The following is a 24,503-nucleotide window of genomic DNA, read 5'->3' as shown; positions in this document are numbered from 1 at the left end:
AGGTAGCAAATTCATCTGTCTTAGTATAAGGAACTGTTTCTACTCTGCTTTTCGTCTTTAAGGACCTTTGTCCTTAGTGACACATGTAATTACATAAATGGGCAATAAATACATAGTCTTATCTCATATTTGTCCTTTTACACCAATATATTTATATCTCCACCTTTATCAACTAGATCCACTTAGCTACCACCAATAAAACATACTTATTTTTTTAACCTAGAAAAAAGGGATAAATCAATATAATTACTTTTATAGATACCTATAATCACAGGTAATTTTAAAAGGCTTGTGATAATGAAAAGTTAGAATTTGTTAAGTATTTCCAAACTTACAGCAAAAACTTAAATTCCTTAATACATACCTGTTCCATTTCCTCTAGAGCTTATTTGCTTCCAAAGTATAAACCATAAAGTATAAGAAGTCTCTCTAACAAGCAATGAAAACTGCATTACCAATTTAATAATTCTTACAGTTGAGTCACTAGTAACTTGATTCACTCCTAAATATAAAACCATACCCAAATAAATGTTTTGTTTTCACTGCTTAGCTATAATTCATTTAATAATAGCGTAAGAAAATACAATTAGGAAATTAAATTATCCTTTCGCCCCTTCCTTTTCTCTTTTTTCCCAACTATTTGGAAAAAAAAAATAGTATCATAAAATATCCATATACTCTTCATCTACACTTACCAATTATTGACACTCTCTCTCATATATATATATATATATACACATACATATATATACATATATATATGAGACAGAGTGGTAGCAGTGGATATGGATATGTGTGTGGATATGGATATGTGTGTGGAAGGATATGGATATATATATCCATATATAGTTTGTTTATATATATATCCATATAGTTTTTATATATATGATTTCTAATTTTTATGGATACACAATAGTTGTACATATTTATGGCGTACATATATTTTGATACAAACATACAATGTGTAATGATCAAATCAGGGTAATTGGGGTATCCATCACCTCAAACATTTATCATTTATCATTTATGTTGGGAACATTCCAAATCCACTCCTTTATTGTGAAATATAAAATAGTTAACTGTATTTACCCTATTGTGCTACCAAACACTAGATCATATTCCTTCTATATATTTTTGCACCCATTACCCAACCCCTCTTTATCCCCTCACCCCCTAACCCCTATTACCCTTCCCAGCCTCTGCTATCCTCCGTTGTATTCACTACCTATAGTGGTAGATTCTGAATGTATATATATATATATATCCATACCGTTTCTTTGACTGAACCATTTGAAAATAAGTTGGTGACATCTTGACATATCACCCTTAAATAACGCAGTATATGTGTCCCAACAATAAGGACATTTTCACACGTAATTGCAATATCATCATTATACCAAAGAAATGTAATATTATCATCTCATATATAATTTCTTCCAGTCTCCAAAATATTTTTTATGGCTTTTGATTTCTGATTAAGGATCCAATGGATGTCCATGCACTGCCTTTGGTTATGTCTTTTTAAACTATAGAACAGTCCCCTTGTCATTTTGATTTGTGCTCTTCATGATTTTGACTTTTTTCTATAGTCCAGGCTCATTGCCTTGTAGAATACCCATTTTCCAAATTTGTCTATTGTTTCATTATTAGAATTGTAGGTGACATAATTCCAAACATATTTTACACACATATACTATTACTTGAAAATGAGCAAACTAAGTTTAGCTTAGAAAAGAAAAGGTTTAGGAGCTTCTTTTGACGGTCACACTGGCTGTCAGATCTATAAGGACAAGTCATCAAGTTGTTTAAAGAAATGAATTTTCAACAATTGTGTGAAGCTATCTGCTGGGTGCAGGAAATAAAAAAAATGAATAAATAATAGTCCCTGCCCTCCATAAACTGAAATCTAGGGCATGAGAAAAACACAAGTGACTGTAACTCAGGGCAGACTGATAGCTGGGAAAATGTCTCAAGAGAACAGAGAAAGGACAGTAATTTAATCTGGGAGGATCTGGAAAGGTGCCACAAAGAGCTAGGATGTAGATACACTTAAACAGTGGGTGGGTCTTTTTTTTAATTTTATTTTTAAAATTAACAAATAATAATTGCCCATATTCATGGGGTACACAATGATATTTCCATACATATAATGTGTAGTGATCAGATCAGGGTAATTAGCATATCCATCATCTCAAACACTTATCATTTCTTTATGTTGGAAACATTCAACAACCTCCTTCCAGCTATTAGCTATTTGAAACTACACATTATTGTTAACTACAGTCATCCTACAGTGGTACAGGATATATTAAACAATAAGTATATTTCTTAAAACATGAGCAATGGCTTGGAAGACAGAGAGCACAGGTACAGAGATTGTGTGCCTAGTATGGTGCGAGAGGAGACAGGAAAATAGGCTGAAGAAAGATGGTGGTAGTTTATTTCCAATTTTTATGGATACATAATAGTTGTACATATTTATGGGGTACATATGATATTTTGATACAAACATACAACGTGTAATGATCAAATCAGGGTAATTGGGGTATCCATCACCTCAAACATTTATCATTTGTGTTGAGAACATTCCAAATCCACTCCTTTATTGTGAAATATACGATAATTAACTGTATTTACCCTATTGTGCTACCAAACAACAGATCATATTCCTTCTATAGATTTTTACACCCATTACCCAACCCCTCTTTATCCTCCCACCCCCCAACCCCCATTACCCTTCCCAGCCTCTGCTATCCTCTGTTGTATTCACTACCTATAGTGGTAGACTCTGAATGTAATTTGATTCCATGCACATTCATTCTAAGTGTATCTATTGACAGTTTCTATCTGCGTGGGTGTGGGGCATGATACAATCCCATTTAACTCAGAGAGATCTCTGTGGCAGAATGTGTTGGCTGGGGCAATAACCAAAGTTTAAGCAGTTTAAGAAGCTACTGCAAAATCCAGGTAGGCTGTAGTAAAGCCTGAAGCAAGGTGATGTAAAACAAAGCAATGGTTACTGGCTGGATGTAGGGAGCAAGGATGAAGTCAAATGATTTAAGGATTTATATGCCTTTAGGTAAAATACGAATTAAGATGCCTAAAACATGTAGCCTCTGGCTAACCCTAGACTCCAAGAGAAGCTCCCAGCCAAGTCTCCTGGAGACCACCGGAAATGAGTCATCACACTATAATCCACTGCCAAGTAATGATTCTGGATCCCGTCCACCAATTCACCCACAGACTTCATGTTCTCAGCAGCACAGTGATGTGACAGGAAGCATCATAGAAATGAGATTTCATTTAATGGCCTGAGAAGCTAAGGTTAGAATTGGGGTTCCGAACTGAAATACTTCCAAGGCCCAGCAGATAAGTGAGTAAAGTGGGTCCCTTAGCCTTGGTGTCAGGGAGACAATCCAGGGTGGTGGGCCATAGAGCAAACCATGGAGTGCATACCCTGAGCAAGGGTGTAGCCACCCGACAGGTGGAATCACTCAGCTTCACCCAAGTGTTGTCATTCAAGAATGTGGGCTCAGTGTTGTCGAAACGGCACATTTTAAAAAAGAGCAGCTTGAAATGCAGATTTTAGATTTCCTCATTTTTAAATGCTGGCAATTGTTCAAAAACAAGATGGACAAACAGAAAAATAAACCAAAACACTGTGAAGGACAAATAGCACATTGTGTGAAAACACAATGGAGCCCACAAGATGCAACCCTGGTGCCGAGATCCGCGGAAAGTGAAGAGAATTGAGAAGGAAGTTGTTGGGAAGACTAGAAAATCTCTATTAATCAGAATCCAGAGCACTCCGCTGAGAGCACAATCCAGCTGCTGGAAATGGGATTTAAGTGGAAATTCCTCCCTCTCAGTGAATAACAAATATGATGCTTATTTTCCTGATTATGGTCTTTACGTCTCTTACATTTTCCAACTCTCTTGATATCCCCATTTTGCACATTTTCGGTAGAGAATCATCCTCTTGAATAGTAATCTAATCTAGTTGTGATTTGGGTTTGCTTTGGTATTGACATTTCCTAGAGAGCTCCAATAGATACAGATAAAAGCTGAGCTGCTGCGGTTAAATCTGGGGATGCGGTGATGGGGGCCCTGGATCCCTCTTGAGACTGTCCCTGAGACCTGTAGCTCTAGAATCTAGTCCTCATGACCTCAGACATTCCTCCAAAAGTAAACTGTGTGTGAACTTGTGCTCCCTTAAGAAGCTGCCTTTAGGAAGGGTTTCAATTCTTTTAATATTTTATCAAGTTTACTCCTCTTCTACATTTTTTTTTAAGTTTTGCAAATTTTCATGGAGTTTTTTAAAGCTTTCATTGTTATTTCTCTGTTAACTACCACTATGAAAACTTGATTTTCTATTGAGTTTGGGTTTTTTTTTTTTTTTTTTTTCAGACGGAGTTTTACTCTTGTTGCCCAGGCTGGAGTGCAATGGCGTGATGTCAACTCACCACAACCTCTGCCTCCTGGGTTCAAGCGATTCTCCTGACTCAGCCTCCCAAGTAGCTGGGATTACAGGCATGCGCCATCACACCTAATTTTGTGTTTTTAGTAGAGACAGGGTTTCTCCATGTTGGCCAAGCAGGTCTCGAACTACCAACCTCAGAGGATCTGCCCACCTCGGCCTCCCAAAGTGCTGGGATTACAGGCATGAGCCATCGCACCCGGCCAGTTTTTTTTTCTTTTTTTCTAAGTGCAATGGGAAGCCACTCAAAGGGCTTTAAGCAGGGAAGTGACATTATCTGATTTTCGTTTTATAAACATCCCTGTGGCTGCCGTCAGTGATTGTAGGAGGGCAGGAGTGGATGAAAGGACAGCAGACATTAGTGCAGGAGTTCAGGTGAAAGATGATAATAGCTTGGACAGAGTGGTAGCAGTGGACATGGAGGGAGGTAGACAGATTTAAGATGTCTTGGAGACAGCTGATGGAATTTGCTGATAACTGGAATGGGAGTGACAATGACAAATAAAGGAACCTAGAATAAGCCCCAGAATTTTGCTTAAGCAACTGAGAGTTCAGCCATGGCAGATCTGTTAAGCACAAAAGTTAAACACAAATACAAATTCATACTGCATTGGACTCTTTTAAGCAGTGTCTTATAGAAAAAACATTTTATCTAGGGAAAAATGCAACAATAAAAACCTTTGAAAACAAAAGCCTATGAATAAAAGCAGACCCGTTTTAGACTCTGGATGCACAAAACAAAAACACACAGGATTCTTGTGGTGGCGATGGGAGTAAGTGAAGAGGTAACAGGTTGCAAATTATTTTAAGGACTAAGACCCAATGTTCAGAAACCAAATCTTGTTCTTCCAGTGTGGATGCTTAGTCAAAGACTGTAAATTGTCTTCAAGCTGAGAGAGACCACGAAAAGAGAGGAGTGGCGACCTACCTGACCATCCCAGTTTTTGGGAGCCAAACCTAGACCAGAATGTAGGTCTAAGTGACTTCCAATCCAGAGCTGTCTCCATTAGGCCAGGCTCTCACCCCAGCTCCAAACCAACTTCTAAAAACTTGTCCAAGAGTCCTCCTCTTCTTTAGAATTGGTAATCTTGGCAATTAAATTCAGCGTAGAAACACTCTCCTGAACATAATCAGCATGCTGGTTCTTCCTTTTCTGTTGCCTTGCTCTTCCTAACAGCTTCTCCTTTTGTCTTTGCAGGCTGCTTCTCTGTCACAGGAACTCAGGGCTCAGTGCTGTACTTCATCTCCAAAGTGTCCCTAAAGCGCCCATCTGATCCCATGGCTAACTACTCCCCAAATTATCTCCTGGACTGACCGTACTGAATTTAGATTTGTATATCCAATACCTGCTTAACATATCCACTTTGATGCTCAGTGGGCACCTCACACTTGATCTGTCAAACACTGAATTTCTGTCTCTGTTATGCACATACCCAAACTTTCCCCCACCATGTATTTCCCCATCTCAATAAACTGCAATAGCTCAAGCCAAAAGCCTAAGATTCAGACCTGAATTCTTTCCTTTCCTCTCTCTCAAATGCAATTCAACAATTTTGTTACCTTTTATTTTTTGTTTTGGAATGAAGGCACATATAACTGAGCTAGTAATAATGCTTGATTCATAATACACCACCGATGTTCCATGCATAACTCTCTTATTCATTTGTTCATGCATTTATTTTGTTTTTGAATTTTTTTTAAAGGGGGGCATGGTCTACGTTGCCCAGGTTGGAATATAGTAGCTATTCACAGGTGAAATCATAGCACACTATAGCCTTGAACTGGCCTCAAGGATCTTCCTATCTGAGACTCCCAAGTAGCTGGGACTATAAGCACGCACCACTACACCCAGCTCATGTACTTACTTTTAATGACAAATGAACCACCCCAAAACCCACCACCTAACCCAGGGACTAAAACATTACCAGTGACTTACTCATAGATTTGCTCCTCCTCTACCTCTCCAGAGGTAACCACTATCTTGAACTTTATTACTTTTTAAAAGTTTTGTCACATATGTCAATGCCTAAACAGCTGTTCAGTTTTAGTTGTTCTTGACTTTTATGAGAAAAGTATCATGTCATATATAGTTTTCTCAGAATTGCTTTTTCATTCTGAGTTATTGTGCTGCAAGTAGCTGGTATTCATTCATTTTGCTGCCATGTAATAATCACCCATTCTGTGAACACATTACACCTTCCTAAAAATAGACATTTTAATTTATTCCAGAACATTCTTATATGTGTGATCTGGGAGACTTGTGCAAGCATTTCTCAAGTATATACTGAAAAGTGAAATTGCTGACCCATGGGTATACTTTTTTTTTTTTTTAAGGTATGACCTTACTCTGTCACCCAAGGTGAGTGCAGTGGCACAATCATGATTCACTGCAGCCTCAACCTCCTGGGCTTAAGCAATCCTTCCACCTCAGCTTCCCAAGTAGCTGGGACCACAGGTATGCACCACCATGCTCAGCTAATTCAAAAAAATCTTTTTGTGCAGATGTGGTCTCCCTATGTTGCTCAAGCTGGTCTTGAACTCTTGGGCTCAAGTGATCCTCCTACCTTGGCCTCCCAAAGCCAAGAGGCATGAGCCACTGGGCCTGGCCCAACTTTTCTAGTGAATGGTGTTTCACAGTGGATGTACCAACTGATACCCCCATCAGCAATATGTGAGTGATCCTATTGACTAAAACCCTCTCCAAAACTTGACTTTATTGTGTTTCTTAATTTTCACAATCGAATGAATTTGAACATGTCATTGTCATCTTGATTTACGTTTTCCTGATTGAGAGATGAAAACCTCTTAATGTTTATTGGCCCATATGCACTTCTAATTGTGTGGAAGGCCTGGTTCAGTCTTTTGCCTATTTTTCTGTGACACTGTCCTTTTTTGTTGGTTTGTAGAATTTCTGCATACATTCTTGATACTAAGCTATTACTAGTTATAAATGTTGCAGATATTGCCTCACAGTTTGTAGTTTAGCTTTAGTTTTTTTTAAGAGACAAGGTCTCCCTATGTTGCCCAAGTTGGACTTGAACCCCTGGGCTCAAGCAATCTTCCCACCTCATCCTCCCAAGTTGATGGACACAATGTGTGTGTGTGTGTGTGTGTGACACAATGTGTGTGTGTGTGACACAATGTGTGTGTGTGTGTGTGTGTAAATGGAGTTTCCCTATTTTTCCCAGGCCCGTCTCAAACTCCTGGGCTCAAGCAGCTCAAGTAATCCTTCTGCCTCTGCCTCCCAAAGTGCTGGGATTACAGGCATGAGCCACAATGCCTAACCACTGATGCACGATTTCTAAATTAAGAATTTATAATATAGCATAACTTATTTTCTTTTATGGTTATCTTTTATGGTTTTTTTTTCTGCTTCCAGTTTAAGAAGTTCTTCCTAAAGGGAGTAGGATCAGGAAGATAATCACATTTTCTAAATATGTTTCAATCACATTTTAATCTATAATTCCACATATAGTTTCTACATCAAGTCATCATCCTGTCGCATTAATTTTAAAGAGCATGCTTCTAGTGTATAAGGTTGAAAAGCATTCTTCCCCTTATAGATTACTAAAGATTTATTATTAATGGGTATACTGATTTTCTTTAGTCTTACTTTTTATTTATCCTTTTTAAGTCATCAACAAACATTTTCTGAGTATTTGATTACCTTTCTTTCAAATCTTACAGTATCTCCTGGATTTGTTTCTCTTTTTATTTAGGTACTTTCTCCAAAAGTGATTTTAGTTTGTATAGAAAATCTTCTGAAGCCTTGATGGTACATATTCTTATTAATGCCCTCACATTAGAATAACTATTTTCAGAACATAAAATTGTAGGTTCAAAGTTTTTTTCAGGTGCAATTTCACATTCTTGAGCTAGGCATGGTACTGATGGTTTTCACCATAACATACACCAATGTCCTTTTGTCTGTGGGCTCCCATCCAGCCTGGTGGCTGAAGTCATCTACAGGTAAGATTGACCAAACCTCTGAACAGGACTGAAAAAAATGTTATCTTCAGAAAACCAGCCCTCTTATACACTGCTGCTGTGAATACAAATTGATTAACTTTTCTGGATGGCAATCTAGCAATGCAGATCAAACATTTAAAAATATGTATGTATCTCGACACAATTTTATCTCCAGGCATCCACATGAAAGAACTCCACAATGTTCAGAAGTGTACAGATAAGGATACTCGTCACAGCATTATAATATGAAAAATAAACTGAAAACCACCTCATCTCCAAACACAATTAAATTATGTTAAAATTCTATAAACAGGGATTAGGATGTATAGGTTTACCCAAGGGAAAATATATTTAATGTTTAGGTTTAAAAAGCAAAAAAAAAAGCCTACTTTTTGTTTCAAAAATATGCATATGTAAGTAGAAAATATCTGAAAGCTGAAAGGCTACTATCCAAAAATATTAACAGCAGCTTTCTCTAAACAGAGACTAAAGTGGTTTCTCATTTTTTCTTTTTGCTTTTCTATACTTATTACATTTCTACCACAAACCTCTTTGTTATAATTTCTCCAGTTGAGTCAGTTTTACAATTTGGAATGCAGAGGTCAAGTGGTTCTATAATCAGCATATACTTCGCATGTACCATTCTTTCAACCCACACCCCTTTAAACCCCTTTGACACACGTCAAACTCATTTACATCTATGTCCCTCCAATGACAATATAGTGGTCAACACATATAAAACATGAATACACTATATCAAGACACTCAGGAATACATCTCTGGGATAAAATCTGACTGCCTTCTACTATATTTTAATGAATAACCAAAATAAAGGGATTCTTTCAATTACAGAGAGCAGAATAATTAAAATAGTAACTTTCAAACTTTGTAGCAGCAGAAGTATTTCTTCAAATAAAATCTTTTTTGAAACCCAATATAGAAAACAGACAAAAATAAAGCCATTCTAGAGGTGGGAGCCTTGGAAAGTGAGTCCTATCCACTCAGACTTCTTTCTTGCCTCTCACAAGGAAGGAAGCTACTGTGTAGTTTGAAAATTACTATTTAATACATTCTGCTAACCCTAAATGCCATGTCAGAGCTAGAAGAGAAAATGTACACACATTCAATCTAACATTTATTTATTTCAGGTTTTTTTTTTTGCAACTATAAATTACATTCACTAGTACACCTGGAATTCTTCATAGTGTGTTCAACTAAAGAATAAGCAAACACAGCATAGATCTGTTTAAAAGAAATCATGGTACTTCTTAGAGCAATTTGCAAAAAGGGAAAAAAGTATTAGGCCCACTCCTTGGAAATAAATATCAAGTAACCATAAAAATATTCAGCCATTTTTCAGTTATTCGGGGAGTTCAGGCATGGTCCCACGCAGAGCATCAGAGTTCCTCTTTGAAATAACCCAGCTTTGCCAATGACATCTCTTTTCTCAACTGCATAACTTCCCAAAACATCTGATCAACTATACAAACAGAAAATAGATATTTAAATCATAAAATACCATCTTCATTATTTTTAATGTTTCACTGAAAACTTTAGCTGAAATGTCAATTGTGCATTTCCTAAAGATGTACCTACATTTTTTCAATAATTCACATACTTTTCCACAGACTTGTGACCATCCCAGTTTTACCAATAAAGCAAAAGTCACCAGTTTTGTCACAATTATTTGTTAAATACATCAGAGACTATCATTTTAGCCCAAGAAAAGGTAGACATTCAGCATCCTGAGTAAATGTCAATGCTGTTACCTTCATTAAGTGAGTATACTCAATACTCAATTATTCGAGTTATTCTCTAACTTACGAATCTTCTTGCTCTAGTTTGTTATATCGCGGCCATTTTACTCTTCATTAACACTAACAGAGGGTGAAGGGCAAAAAAAGAAAAGACAATCCAGAAAACTCAGTAACATTGTGAGAAGCAACAGAAAGGTTTTGTGTATGGCTCAAATTAGAAATAAAAATGCATGTGGAAGATGAATTGTAAATTCAATTACCTATACTTTTGTAAGTTCCCACTGTAAGTGGAAAAACGTTGGCTCCTTATTTCAGACAATAAAAGGTCTTCATTTGATATATGATCAGATTATATTCATTTAGATCAATGGTTCTCTATCATGGAAGATTCCACCACTACCACCACCACCACTCCTCATTCCCTGGCCACTCCAGGGTACGTTTGGCAAAGAATAGAAACATTTTTCACTGTCCCATCTCGGGGGTGCTACAGGTATCTAATGAGTAAAAGCTAGGGATGCTATTAAACAATCCTACAAATGCACAAGACCGCCCCCCACGACAAAGAATTATCCAGCTCAAAATGTCACTAGTACCAAGGTCGAGAAATTCTGCTTTAGATTTAGCTGCCCTAAATCCTTTGTTGGCACAAGGCACATATAATAAACAGATTTTAAGACTAATACCTGTTTACAGCAAACACACATACTAAATGATATGTACTAAATATCATAAAGTGGAAGAGTGACAGAAACCAGAGAAGATATACTACTTTTATTATCAACACCCTCACCATTCATTACTCGTAACACTTTCTTCCTATTTTCATAAAGCAAATTATCTTTCTGTCTTTCCAAGCTTCTTATTTAAACAAACAGAAAAATATTATATTCTTGGCAATTATACTTAACATAAATTTTCTGTTCTCTGGCTTAAATTATATTATCCATCAACAGGTATTCAAAAAGAATTCAGTTTTATTAAAGTCAAAAAAAGTATTACACAGTTTAAAGACTGTTTTTATGTTATTAGGCCTTTTGAAATTCAACATTAATTAGGTTATCAGGTTATTAGGTTAACAGGTTTTATCTCTATTGTTTTAGGCATTAAAATCCAACTATATGGGATTTTAAAGAAATATGACATTTTTCAACATACCAGACCTTGAGAAAGGCTAAACTAAGTTTCTATCAGCGTGACTAACTTCTCCATAGAATTAAGATTCACTGCTTTACATGATTGAAAGATGGTAGGCTTCTACCAGTGTTTAAGCAAGATAATATTTTCAGTGCCTAAAAAATATAAACAGGGAAATTTTGTAAAACTTTAAATACTAACTGGCACAGACTTGTCCCTAGCCTAGTATCTGCTATTTTTTTTTTAAACAATCATTTGTGCTCGAGAGATACTGCTTTGGAGCTGTCAGGCCATATTAGTTTTCATGCCTGATATTTAAGATATTTAGCTATAAAATTGTATTAAAAATATTAACACACTTTCATGAGGTTGGTTCTCCTGGATATATCACCTGCACGTTTCTGCTGATTTAGAATATGGCAATCTTTATTCCATTCAGAATTATCCTCATGACTGCTTTATTAATTCACACGCAAAAAGTAGAAAATACAGGGAAAACTTAATTGTGAGCTCCATCATGGTTTCCATCAATTAAAATAAATCTGACCACTTTGCCGGCCTACTCATTTTCATCTCTTAAAGAGTCAATTCAATGAGCTTGGAACTCTCTTCTCATTTACCATCTGGTTTATCATATACCCCTTATGAGTTAAAACTGACCCTGCTTAAAATTCAAAATTAAGAGTAAAATGAGGCAAATAAAATAATTAAACACAGATCGAGACCACGGTGAAACCCCATCTCTACTAAAAATACAAAAAATTAGCCGGGCGCAGTGGCGGGCGCCTGTAGTCCCAGCTACTCGGGAGGCTGAGGCAGGAGAATGGCGTGAACCCGGGAGGCGGAGCTTGCAGTGAGCCGAGATTGCACCACTGCACTCCAGCCTGGGCGACAGAGCGAGACTCTGTCTCAAAAAAAAAAAAAAAAAAAAAAAAAAAATTAAACACAATATTTTTCTAAAAGACATTTGTTCCCAAATTCTCCACAAATTTTATTAGAACTATAGAAGGGATTCAATATAAATGTACCAACAATAAAGTTGATATGAGCATTACTACTATTCTGTACTTTTTGCTGAACTTTACTTATACTTATACTTTTTGCTGAACTTTTATGTAAAGACTTATATTGAATCAAGAACACTCACCATCCTGCTGTTTCACAAGTCCCTGCTGAATGTATCGAATGTATGTAAAAAAGTTACATACAGAAGTGATCTAGGCCAAATGGAGAAAATGTCATGAATGGTCAAATGTCTCATATCAAAGCAAGCTTTATTAAAATTCATGGTTAAGTCACTTACCCTGTATCTGCAAAAAGGAGAAATATAATAATAGTTGCTTGAGTCCCCTAATTTAATTCTGTGTTTACAGGACTTACTCTGGCCAGTGAGAGCACATTTTCTGTGAAATAATGATAAATTTCAGTTTTTTGAAATAAAAAGCATTTGCCCCTACCTTCTGTACAAGTTGCCTATTCATTCAGTTAGATAACAAATATTTGAGAACCTACTGTGTACCAGGCACCATTCTAGATGCTGGGCTAAAGTGATGAAAAGGACAAAGTCTCTGCCCTTGTGAGACTTACATTCTATTAGTAGTATAAGTTTAATGCCATAACACTAACCATGATTCTAGAAACAGAAACTAGGTGTTTTCCATGTATGTCCCATCTTGGAACAAATTTACAAATCAGTAATCAGCTGCAGGACAGCTCTCAGCTTTCCATCAGGATTTCAGCTTCTCAGCTGAAAATATCCTCATGATGACTGTTCAAGTCTCAAAGCATGTTATTGATAGCTTGCAGGGTAATAGTTTCCAGATGGGGTATTTGTTTATTTGGTTGGTTGGTTGCTCTATATGCATTTAATGTGGGACCTAGGGAGAAGTACAAAGGAATAAGCCACCTTATAAAAATACTGAATCTTAACAATCATATAACAAGTTAACTGAATTTCACACGATCCTTTCTATTTGCATATGACAAAAACTAAAATTTTATATGAGGGCTTTCTGGCTGGGATTAGGCTATCAACCTCTTGAGGGCAGGGACTTTGATTCATCTTTAAATGCCTGGCACCAGGCATGTGCCTGGCACACAGCACACATTCAATGACTGCTGAATAAGTAATGAGCCATCTGTTACCCTATGGCTCCATGAGATAAAGCTAGCATGTCTATCAGGCCGGACTTGCAGCAGCCCAGCTGTCACCCTAAGCTAGGAACCTGGCTCAATACAACTATCACTCCCCATCAATGCAAAATTAGCATAGCTCTAAGTAAGTGGCAAATAGCATTTTATATGACAGTATAAATTATATAGTAAATATATTAAATAACATTACATTTTAGTGATACTTACAAGAAATATAATACAAATGTGCCTTTGTATTAAGAAAACACACAACAATGTGTATTTGAAACAGGATAATTTTTGAGGAGGGGGCAATTCAAATCACAAATCAATTCCTGTCTTTTTTCAAATAGATATTTCTTCATTGTTTCTTTATTAGCAAATTCCTTTAATGATCTGTAACAATATTTAAAAGCACTAACTACTAGCTTGGGGAGGATAGAAGATATAGAAATTTAAAGCACAAAGTGTTGGAAGTCTGTGGAACTTCCAAAAGTATAATTTGCATAAGAAGAAAATGTGCCATTAAGCTGCTAAAAACCAATTTATACACTATTCTGGAAACAGACATATGCCTGCTGGTCTACTATTTAGCCTAATTTTGAAAGGGATCTGGTAAGATGGCTTTAAGTATCAACTTTTAAAATAATAAGTGTTTCTTTTTTTTAACTTGTAAGTTCAGGAGTACACCTGCAGGGTGTGCAGGTTTATTACATAGGTAAACATGTGTCATGCGGGTTTGTTGTATATATTATTTCATCACCCTGGGTGATTCAGGAAGAATAAGTATCCATTATTCTTCCTGATCTTCTCCCTCTTCCCATCCTCCACCCTTCCATAAGCAGCAGTGTGTGTTGTTCCCTTCTATGTGTCCATGTGTTCTCATCATTTAGCCCCCACTTATAAGGGAGAACAGGCAGCATTTGGTTTTCTGCTCCTACATTAGGTTGCTAAGGATAATGGCCTCCAGCTCCATCCATGTCCCTGCAAAGAACATGATCTCATTCTTTTTTTATGGCTGTATAGTACTCCATGGTGTATAGTGTTTCTTAAAAGATCTCATTTCTAAGCTATTTTGTAAACTGGACACACCTAATGTATTTTTAGTTAAGCCAGGATTCAATGCAAATAGACCTCTGACCTCCAACTCCATTTTTTTTCCAAACATGCTACACTACATTAATAAATCTCTATAACTCTAGTCCCAAGATTTCAAATCCTTGTTTGCCATTTTCATGTGAGGATGTCAATATGTCTAAATCTAGACCGTAATCCTCTTCCACAAACCAAAGCCTTTTCTATTAATTTCCACAATCACTTCAAATCAGTCTTCCAGTCAGATATCTCTAACTCCTTTCTCCTTTACCCATCCCCCCACCCCAATCTAACTTTTCTTTCTTAAAATGTCACATCTTCCCTTTCCTCTCCATACAGTGACCATCTTTTGAACACACTTTGATTTGTTTCTAGGCCTTCAGTTGTTATGTACTGCTCTTTATCCAAATTACCCTTATGCTTCAAAAACCTAAACCAGTTTTTATTTCTGGAGGGTGGAGCCAAGATGGCTGAATAGGAACAGCTCCAGTCTACAGCTCCCAGCACGAGCCACACAGAAGACGGGTGATTTCTGCATTTGCAACTGAGCTTTGAAGAGAGTAGTGGTTCTCCCAGCACGCAGCTTGAGATATGAGAACAGGCAGACTGCCTCCTCAAGTGGCTCCCTGACCCCCGAGTAGCCTAACTGGGAGGCACCCCCAAGTAGCGGCGGACTGACACCTCACACTGCCGGGTACTCCTCTGAGACAAAACTTCCAGAAGAACGATCAGGCAGCAGCATTTGCGGTTCACCAATATCCGCTGTTCTGCAGCCACCACTGCTGATACCTAGGCAAACAGGGTCTGGAGTAGACCTCCAGTAAACTCCAACAGACCTGCAGCTGAGGGTCCTGACTGTTAGAAGGAAAACTAACAAACAGAAAGGACATCTGCACCAAAAACCCATCTGTACGTCACCATCATCAAAGACCAAAGGTAGATAAAACCACAAAGATTGGGAAAAAACAGAGCAGAAAAACCAGAAACTCTAAAAATCAGAGCGCCTCTCCTCCTCCAAAGGAACGCAGCTCCTCACCAGCAACGGAACAAAGCTGGACGGAGAATGACTTTGACGAGTTGAGAGAGGAAGGCTTCAGAAGATCAAACTCTCTGAGCTAAAGGAGGAAGTTCGAACCAATGGCAAAGAAGTTAAAAACCTTGAAAAAAAATTAGACGAATGGATAACTAGAATAACCAATGCAGAGAAGTCCTTAAAGGACCTGATGGAGCTGAAAACCACGGCATGAGAACTACGTGACGAATGCACAAGCCTCAGTAACCGATGCGATCAACTGGAAGAAAGGGTATCAGCGATGGAAAACAAAATGAATGAAATGAAGCGTGAAGAGAAGTTTAGAGAAAAAAAAATAAAAAGAAACAAACAAAGCCTGCAAGAAATATGGGACTATGTGAAAAGACCAAATCTACATCTGATTGGTGTACCTGAAAGTGAAGGGAAGAATGGAACCAAGTTGGAAAACACTCTGCAGGATATTATCCAGGAGAACTTCCCCAATCTAGCAAGGCAGGCCAACATTCAAATTCAGGAAATACAGAGAACGCTACAAAGATACTCCTCGAGAAGAGCAACTCCAAGACACATAATTGTCAGATTCACCAAAGTTGAAACAAAGGAAAAAATGTTAAGGGCAGCCAGAGAGAAAGGTCGGGTTACCCACAAAGGGAAGCCTATCAGACTAACAGCTGATCTCTCGGCAGAAACTCTACAAGCCAGAAGAGAGTGAGGGCCAATATTCAACATTCTTAAAGAAAAGAATTTTCAACCCAGAATTTCATATCCAACCAAACTAAGCTTCATAAGTGAAGGAGAAATAAAATACTTTACAGACAAGCAAATGCTGAGAGATTTTGTCACCATCAGGCCCGCCCTAAAAGAGCTCCTGAAGGAAACGCTAAACATGGAAAGGAACAACCGGTACCAGCCACTGCAAAAACATGCCAAATCGCAAAGACCATCAAGGCTAGGAAGAAACTGCATCAACTAATGAGCAAAATAACCAGCTAACATCATAATGACAGGATCAAATTCACACATAACAATATTAACCTTACATGTAAATGGGCTAAATGCTCCAATTAAAAGACACAGACTGGCAAATTGGATAAAGAGTCAAGACCCATCAGTGTGCTGCATTCAGGAAACCCATCTCATGTGCAGAGACACACATAGGCTCAAAATAAAGGGATGGAGGAAGATCTACCAAGCAAATGGAAAACAAAAGAAGGCAGGGGTTGCAATCCTAGTCTCGGATAAAACAGACTTTAAACCAACAAAGATCAAAAGAGACAAAGAAGACCATTACATAATGGTAAAGGGATCAATTCAACAAGAAGAACTAACTGTCCTAAATATATATGCACCCAATACAGGAGCACCCAGATTCATAAAGCAAGTCCTTAGTGACCTACAAAGAGACTTAGACTCCCAAACAATAATAATGGGAGACTTTAACACCCCACTGTCAACATTTAACACCCCACTGTCAACAACCCCACTGTGTCAACACAGATCAACGAGACAGAAAGTTAACAAGGATATCCAGGGATTGAACTCAGCTCTGCACCAAGCAGACCTAAGACATCTACAGAACTCTCCACCCCAAAGCAACAGAATATACATTCTTTTCAGCACCACACCACACCTATTCCAAAGTTGACCACATAGTTGGAAGTAAAGCACTCCTCAGCAAATGTAAAAGAACAGAAATTATAACAAACTGTCTCTCAGACCACAGTGCAATCAAACTAGAACTGAGGATTAAGAAACTCACTCAAAACTGGTCAACTACATGGAAACTGAACAACCTGCTCCTGAATGACTACTGGGTACATAACAAAATGAAGGCAGAAATAAAGATGTTCTTTGAAACCAACGAGAAAAAAGACACAACATACCAGAATCTCTGGGACACATTCAAAGCAGTGTGTAGAGGGAAATTTATAGCACTAAATGCCCACAAGAGAAAGCAGGAAAGATCTAAAATTGACACCCTAACATCACAATTGAAAGAACTAGAGATATGCCCGGCTGACCCGTCTGGGAGGTGAGGAATGCCTCTGCCTGGCCACCCTGTCTGGGAGGTGAGGAGCGCCTCTGCCCGGCCGCCCCATCTGGGAGGTGAGGAGCGTCTCTGCCCGGCCGCCCCGTCTGGGAGGTGAGGAGCGCCTCCGCACGGCCGCCCCATCTGGGAGGCGAGGAGCGCCTCTGCCCGGCTGCCCATCATCTGGGAGGTGAGGAGCGCCTCTGCCCGGCCGCCCCATCTGGGAAGTGAGTGCCTCTGCCAGGCCGCCCCGTCTGGGAAGTGAGGAGCGCCTCTCCCCGGCCGCCCATCGTCTGGGATGTGAGGAGCGCCTCTGCCCGGCCGCCCTTCGTCTGGGAGGTGAGGAGCGCCTCTGCCCAGCTGCCCATCACCTGGGAGGTGAGGAGTGCCTCTGCCCGGCCGCCCCATCTGGGAAGTGAGTGCCTCTGCCCGGCTGCCCCATCTGGGAAGTGAGGAGCGCCTCTGCCCGGCCGCCCATCGTCTGGGATGTGAGGAGCACCTCTGCCCGGCCGCCCTTCGTCTGGGAGGTGAGGAGCGCCTCTGCCCGGCCGCCCTGTCTGGGAAGTGAGGAGCGCCTCTGCCCGGCCGCCCATCGTCTCGGATGTGAGGAGCACCTCTGCCCGGCCGCCCCGTCAGGGAGGTGAGGAGCGCCTCTGCCCGGCTGCCCCGTCTGGGAGGTGAGGAGCGCCTCTGCCCGGCCGCCCCGTCTGGGAAGTGAGGAGCACCTCTGCCTGGCCGCCCCGTCTGGGAGGTGTACCCAACAGCTCCGAAGAGACAGCGACCATCGAGAACAGGCCATGATGACGATGGCGGTTTTGTCGAAAAGAAAAGGGGGAAATGTGGGGAAAAGAGAGAGAGATCAGATTGTTACTGTGTCTGTGTAGAAAGTAGACATAGGAGACTCCATTTCGTTCTGTACTAAGAAAAATTCTTCTGCCTTGGGATGCTGTTAATCTATAACCTTACACCCAACCCCGTGCTCTCTGAAACATGTGCTGTGTCAACTCAGGGTTAAATGGATTAAGGGCGGTGCAAGATGTGCTTTGTTAAACAGATGCTTGAAGGCAGCATGCTCATTAAGAGTCATCACCACTCCCTAATCTCAAGTACCCAGGGACACAAACACTGAGGAAGGCCACAGGGACCTCTGCCTAGGAAAACCAGAGACCTTTGTTCACGTGTTTATCTGCTGACCATGTCTCCACTATTATCCTATGACCCTGCCACATCCCCCTCTCCGAGAAACACCCAAGAATGATCAATAAATACTAAAAAAAAAAAAAAAAAAAAAAAAAAAAAATAACTAGAGAAGCAAGAGCAAACACATTCAAGGGCTAGCAAAAGGCAAGAAATAACTAAGATCAGAGCAGAACTGAAGGAAATAGAGACACAAAAAACCCTTCAAAAAAAATCAATGAATCCAGGAGCTGGTTTTTCGAAAAGATCAACAAAACTGATAGACCGCTAGCAAGACTAATAAAGAAGAAAAGAGAGAAGAATCAAATAGACGCAATAAAAAATGATAAACGGGATATCACCACTGATCCCACAGAAATACAAACTACCATCAGAGAATACTATAAACACCTCTATGCAAATAAACTAGAAAATCTAGAAGAAATGGATAAATTCCTCGACACATACACTCTCCCAAGACTAAACCGGGAAGAAGTTGAATCTCTGAATAGACCAATAACAGGCTCTGAAATAGAGGCAATAATTAATAGCTTACCAACCAAAAAAAGTCCAGTACCAGACGCATTCACAGCCGAATTCTACCAGAGGTACAAGGAGGAGCTGGTACCATTCCTTCTGAAACTATTCCAATCAATAGAAAAAGAGGGAATCCTCCCTAACTCATTTTATGAGGCCAGCATCATCCTGATACCAAAGCCTGGCAGAGACACAACCAAAAAAGAGAATTTTAGACCAACATCCTTGATGAACATTGATGCAAAAATCCTCAATAAAATACTGGCAAACCAAATCCAGCAGCACATCAAAAAGCTTATCCACCATGATCAAGTGGGCTTCATCCCTGGGATGCAAGGCTGGTTCAACATAAGAAAATCAATAAACGTAATCCAGCCTATAAACAGAACCAAAGACAAAAACCACATGATTATCTCAATAGATGCAGAAAAGGCCTTTGACAAAATTCAACAACCCTTCATGCTAAAAACTCTCAATAAATTAGGTATTGATTGGACGTATTTCAAAATGATAAGAGCTATCTATGACAAACCCACAGCCAATATCATACTGAATGGACAAAAACTAGAAGCATTCCCTTTGAAAACTGGCACAAGACAGGGATGCCCTCTCTCACCACTCCTATTCAACATAGTGTTGGAAGTTCTGGCCAGGGCAATCAGGCAGAAGGGAATAAAGGGCATTCAATTAGGAAAAGAGGAAGTCAAATTGTCCCTGTTTGCAGATGACGTGATTGTACACATAGAAAACCCCATCGTCTCAGCCCAAAATCTCCTTAAGCTGATAAGCAACTTCAGCAAAGTCTCAGGATACAAAATCAATGTACAAAAATCACAAGCATTTTTATACACCAATAACAGACAAACAGAGAGCCAAATCATGAGTGAACTCCCATTCACAACTGCTTCAAAGAGAATAAAATACCTAGGAATCCAACTTACAAGGGATGTGAAGGTCCTCTTCAAGGAGAACTACAAACCACTGCTCAATGAAATAAAACAGGATACAAACAAATGGAAGAACATTCCATGCTCATGGGTAGGAAGAATCAATATCGTGAAAATGGCCATACTGCCCAAGGTAATTTATAGATTCAATGCCATCCCCATCAAGCTACCAACAACTTTCTTCACAGAATTGGAAAAAACTACTTTAAAGTTCATATGGAACCAAAAAAGAGCCTGCATTGCCAGGTCAATCCTAAGCCAAAAGAACAAAGCTGGAGGCATCACGCTACCTGACTTCAAACTATACTACAAGGCTACAGTAACCAAAACAGCATGGTACTGGTACCAAAACAGAGATACAGACCAATGGAACAGAACAGAGCCCTCAGAAATAATGCCACATATCTACAACTATCTGATCTTTGACAAAAACAAGCAATGGGGAAAGGATTCCCTATTTAATAAATGGTGCTGGGAAAACTGGCTAGCCATAAGTAGAAAGCTGAAACTGGATCCCTTCCTTATACCTTATACAAAAATTAATTCAAGATGGATTAAAGACTTAAATGTTAGACCCAAAACTATAAAAACCCTAGAAGAAAACCTAGGCATTACCATTTAGGACATAGGCATGGGCAAGGACTTCATGTCTAAAACACCAAAAGCAATGGCAACAAAAGCCAAAATTGACAAATGGGATCTAATTAAACTAAAGAGCTTCTGCACAACAAAAGAAACTACCATCAGAGTGAACAGGCAACCTACAAAATGGGAGAAAATTTTTGCAACCTACTCATCTGACAAAGGGCTAATATCCAGAATCTACAATGAACTCAAACAAATTTACAAGAAAAAAACAACCCCATCAAAAAGCGGGCAAAGGATATGAACAGACACTTCTCAAAAGAAGACATTTATGCAGCAAAAACACACATGAAAAAATGCTCATCATCACTGGCCATCAGAGAAATGCAAATCAAAACCACAATGAGATACCATCTCACATCAGTTAGAATGGCGATCATTAAACAGTCAGGAAACAACGGGTGCTGGAGAGGATGTAGAGAAATAGGAACACTTTTACACTGTTGGTGGGACTGTAAACTAGTTCAACCATTGTGGAAGTCAGTGTGGCGATTCCTCAGGGATGTAGAACTAGAAATACCATTTGACCCAGCCATCCCATTACTGGGTATATACCCAAAGGATTATAAATCATGCTGCTATAAAGACACATGCACACGTATGTTTATTGTGGCACTATACACAATAGCAAAGACTTGGAACCAACCCAAATGTCCAACAATGATAGACTGGATGAAGAAAATGTGGCACATATACACCATGGAATACTATGCAGCCATAAAAAATGATGAGTTCATGTCCTTTGTAGGGACATAGATGAAGCTGGAAACCATCATTCTCAGCAAACTATCGCAAGGACAAAAAAACCAAACACCACACATTCTCACTCATAAGTGGGAACTGAACAATGAGAACACACGGACACAGGAAGGGGAACATCACACACCAGGGACTGTTGTGGGGTGGGGAGAGGGGGGAGGGATAGCATTAGGAGATATACCTAATGCTAAATGACGAGTTAATGGGTGCAGCACACCAACATGGCACATGTATACATATGTAACAAACCTGCACGTTGTGCACATGTACCTTAAAACTTAAAGTATAATAATAATAATAAAAAAATTAAAAAAAAAACTTAAACCAAATCTCCCTTCCTTCAAGAAGAGTACCTAATCATAGTTTGAATGATCTTGTCTTCCTCAAAATTCCTACAGTGCTGTGCCACTCCCTTAGTCATTATCTTCACACTCTAGCTCACAAGAGCCACGGCCAGAGCCACACTTCACATTTCATAAAGGAAGATAGTATCTTCCTTTAGTTTTTTCCACATGATATGCATCACCTTGGTTTCTGGCCCCATTCCCACAAGAACAATATCCTTAAACTTTGTAAACTGTTCTCTAAATCTAAACTATAATTATTTTACTAAAGATACTATAAATCCACTTTAATTTGATATCCCCATTTGTTATCATTTGATGATATCTGCACATATATGTGTGATATATAATGCAAGCACAAATTTTAAATTCTACAATAAAAACAGTTATATGCTATATTTAAAATGAGGCATGACACAGACCTTAAAAATAAGAACACTGCTATGATTAAATTTAACTCTCCATATTTGGGGTGGAAGGATCAGAACAAAAATACTTGGGTATTTGTAGAATTTAAGAATGTAAATTCTTTCCCTAAAATTCAGAGGCCACTGTGCTACACTTGTGGCTTGAGGGAGCGAGGTGGACGTGTGGCTCACAGAGCAAACGTATGACTAGGAACCCTCCAACCAATGGTCACCTAAACAACAACATTCTGTAATCTTGCTGAGACCGTAACGTGCATAACAGGGAATAGAAAGAAGCACACAATTCCTACAACAGCTTTAACACAGACCTATTAGTTCATCTCAACCAGTCTTTTCCTCTTCTGGCTTCAAAATAACCCTGACAGCAGTCAGTTATGCTTTCTATGAGCTCTCTCAGTCTTTCCAGTCCCCTATATTGATCTGGCTGTAAGCACTTAATAAGCATCTTTCTCAAAAGCTTTCCAAGTTATTTTTTAAACAGAAGCCAAGACACAATTATGCCATGGTTTTAGGCAAAACATCTTTGCCAGATGTTTTAAGCACTGTTGGTTTCAGTCATTCCTCCTTATAGGACTGGATGGAAAACAAGTCTGCCCTGCTATGAAATGTGGGAGTCTTATCTCTGAAGATTTGTAATTCTCAAGTAAGACTCACATATGAAAGACAAAACTGATTATTTATTAAAGTGAGAATCCTTTATAAACACAATATGAAAAGAGAGATCTCATCAAGTCTTTTTGGTACACAGTTTTCATGATCGATAAGACTTAGTCTAACTCAGTACCTTCCCAAACTATTTTTGATGGTCACCCTCAGAGAGAAGTATTTTATACAGAAACCCAGGACACATGGCTATACATATACGTGTAATAAAAAAAAATTCTGCTTATGACCCACTAAACTGATTTCACAATCCACTAACAGGTCACAATACGAGGTTAGAAACAAAAACAAAAACAAAACTTAGGTTTCTATCTCTAGTTTACCTGGATTTCTATCATACATGTATATTATTGTATTGGGTTGGTGCAAAAGTAATAGTGCTTGTTGCCATTACTTTCAATGGCAACAAGCACGATTACTTTTGCACCAACCTATAATTAAAAGGGCTCTCCTTCAATGCTAAATCTGAAATACTATATTCCACACTGTCTCAGGAATTTGTCTTTGGGCTACATAGACGCTTAAGAGAAATCTGAGGGAAATATAACTACATTTAAAACCAGAAAAACTAAATAACTGCAACCCATAACATTTTAAAAACTCAGTCACTTTCACAGTTCATGCACGTAAAAACCTACTTTGGTCCTCCGCATTCAACTGCAGAAGCTTTCACAAACCGGATAGGTTGTAATCCCACTGGTTCAATGCTTAGAGTATTGTTTTCCACAGCCTCCAGAACAGCTGAAGCCAACTTAAAAAAAAAAGAAAAAGCACTAGATGCTATACTGGCAGAAAAATATCAAAATTGTATTCTACAGTAAACGAATTTTATACATTCTTCTTCTCCCAAGTTCCACTAGCTTGGCTTTAGCAAATGAAAAAGGAAGAAATCAGATAATTTTGGTTTGATTTATTTTATAGTCCAAACACTGTTATGAAAGGCAATTCACTTATGGTAAAATAACTTTCCTCATTATCTGGACGAGGATTCAAGGCATCAATTCCAGTCTCTGTTCACTCCTTACCCACGATTAATATCCACAGTTAATGCCACTTCAAAATGAATATCCTAAAGCTTTATTCTGCTAAATATATACAATATTTTTAAACACTGGTCATTTATACCACAGCAATATATATTAATTAGCTGCATGTTTTCTGAATTTGTATTTATGTGCACAAGAGTGAGTCTACAAAAGAATTAGCTGAATTATCAAATATTAAATGCCCAGATGAAGACGGTAGCAACTAACACCAGATGAAACAGGAAAACCTCTTTAGTCTGGCAAGGTTACTAATACTGAATGGCCTACCTGAAACCAGATACAGAGCCACAACGAACAAGATATATTCATACCAAAAGTGTGAAAAATG

The 24,503-nt window shown here is 38.7% G+C and overlaps 1 protein-coding gene across 10 annotated transcripts in view; it reads right to left on the bottom strand.

The window, feature by feature from the left end:
• Positions 1-4,384: 4,384 nt before the first annotated feature.
• The window catches only part of RAB3IP (RAB3A interacting protein), a 75,785-nt gene continuing 55,666 nt past the window's right edge, over positions 4,385-24,503 (bottom strand). For 6 of the 10 annotated variants that reach the window (XM_019038530.4, XM_063694665.1, XM_019038531.4 and 3 more), the window contains 4 exons: positions 23,768-23,880; positions 12,644-12,743; positions 12,488-12,557; positions 4,385-9,926 (listed from right to left, as the gene is read on the bottom strand). In XM_019038530.4, the coding sequence (XP_018894075.2) occupies positions 9,844-9,926; positions 12,488-12,557; positions 12,644-12,743; positions 23,768-23,880 (366 nt within the window). In that variant the 3' untranslated portion in view covers positions 4,385-9,843. The other 4 variants (XM_063694666.1, XM_063694667.1, XM_063694668.1 and 1 more) reach the window with 4 other exon arrangements.

The sequence above is a fragment of the Gorilla gorilla genome, chromosome 10 (assembly GCF_029281585.2).
Source record: "Gorilla gorilla gorilla isolate KB3781 chromosome 10, NHGRI_mGorGor1-v2.1_pri, whole genome shotgun sequence".
Lineage (NCBI taxonomy): Eukaryota > Metazoa > Chordata > Mammalia > Primates > Hominidae > Gorilla > Gorilla gorilla.
This window is presented reverse-complemented; position numbering and strand designations above follow the sequence as displayed.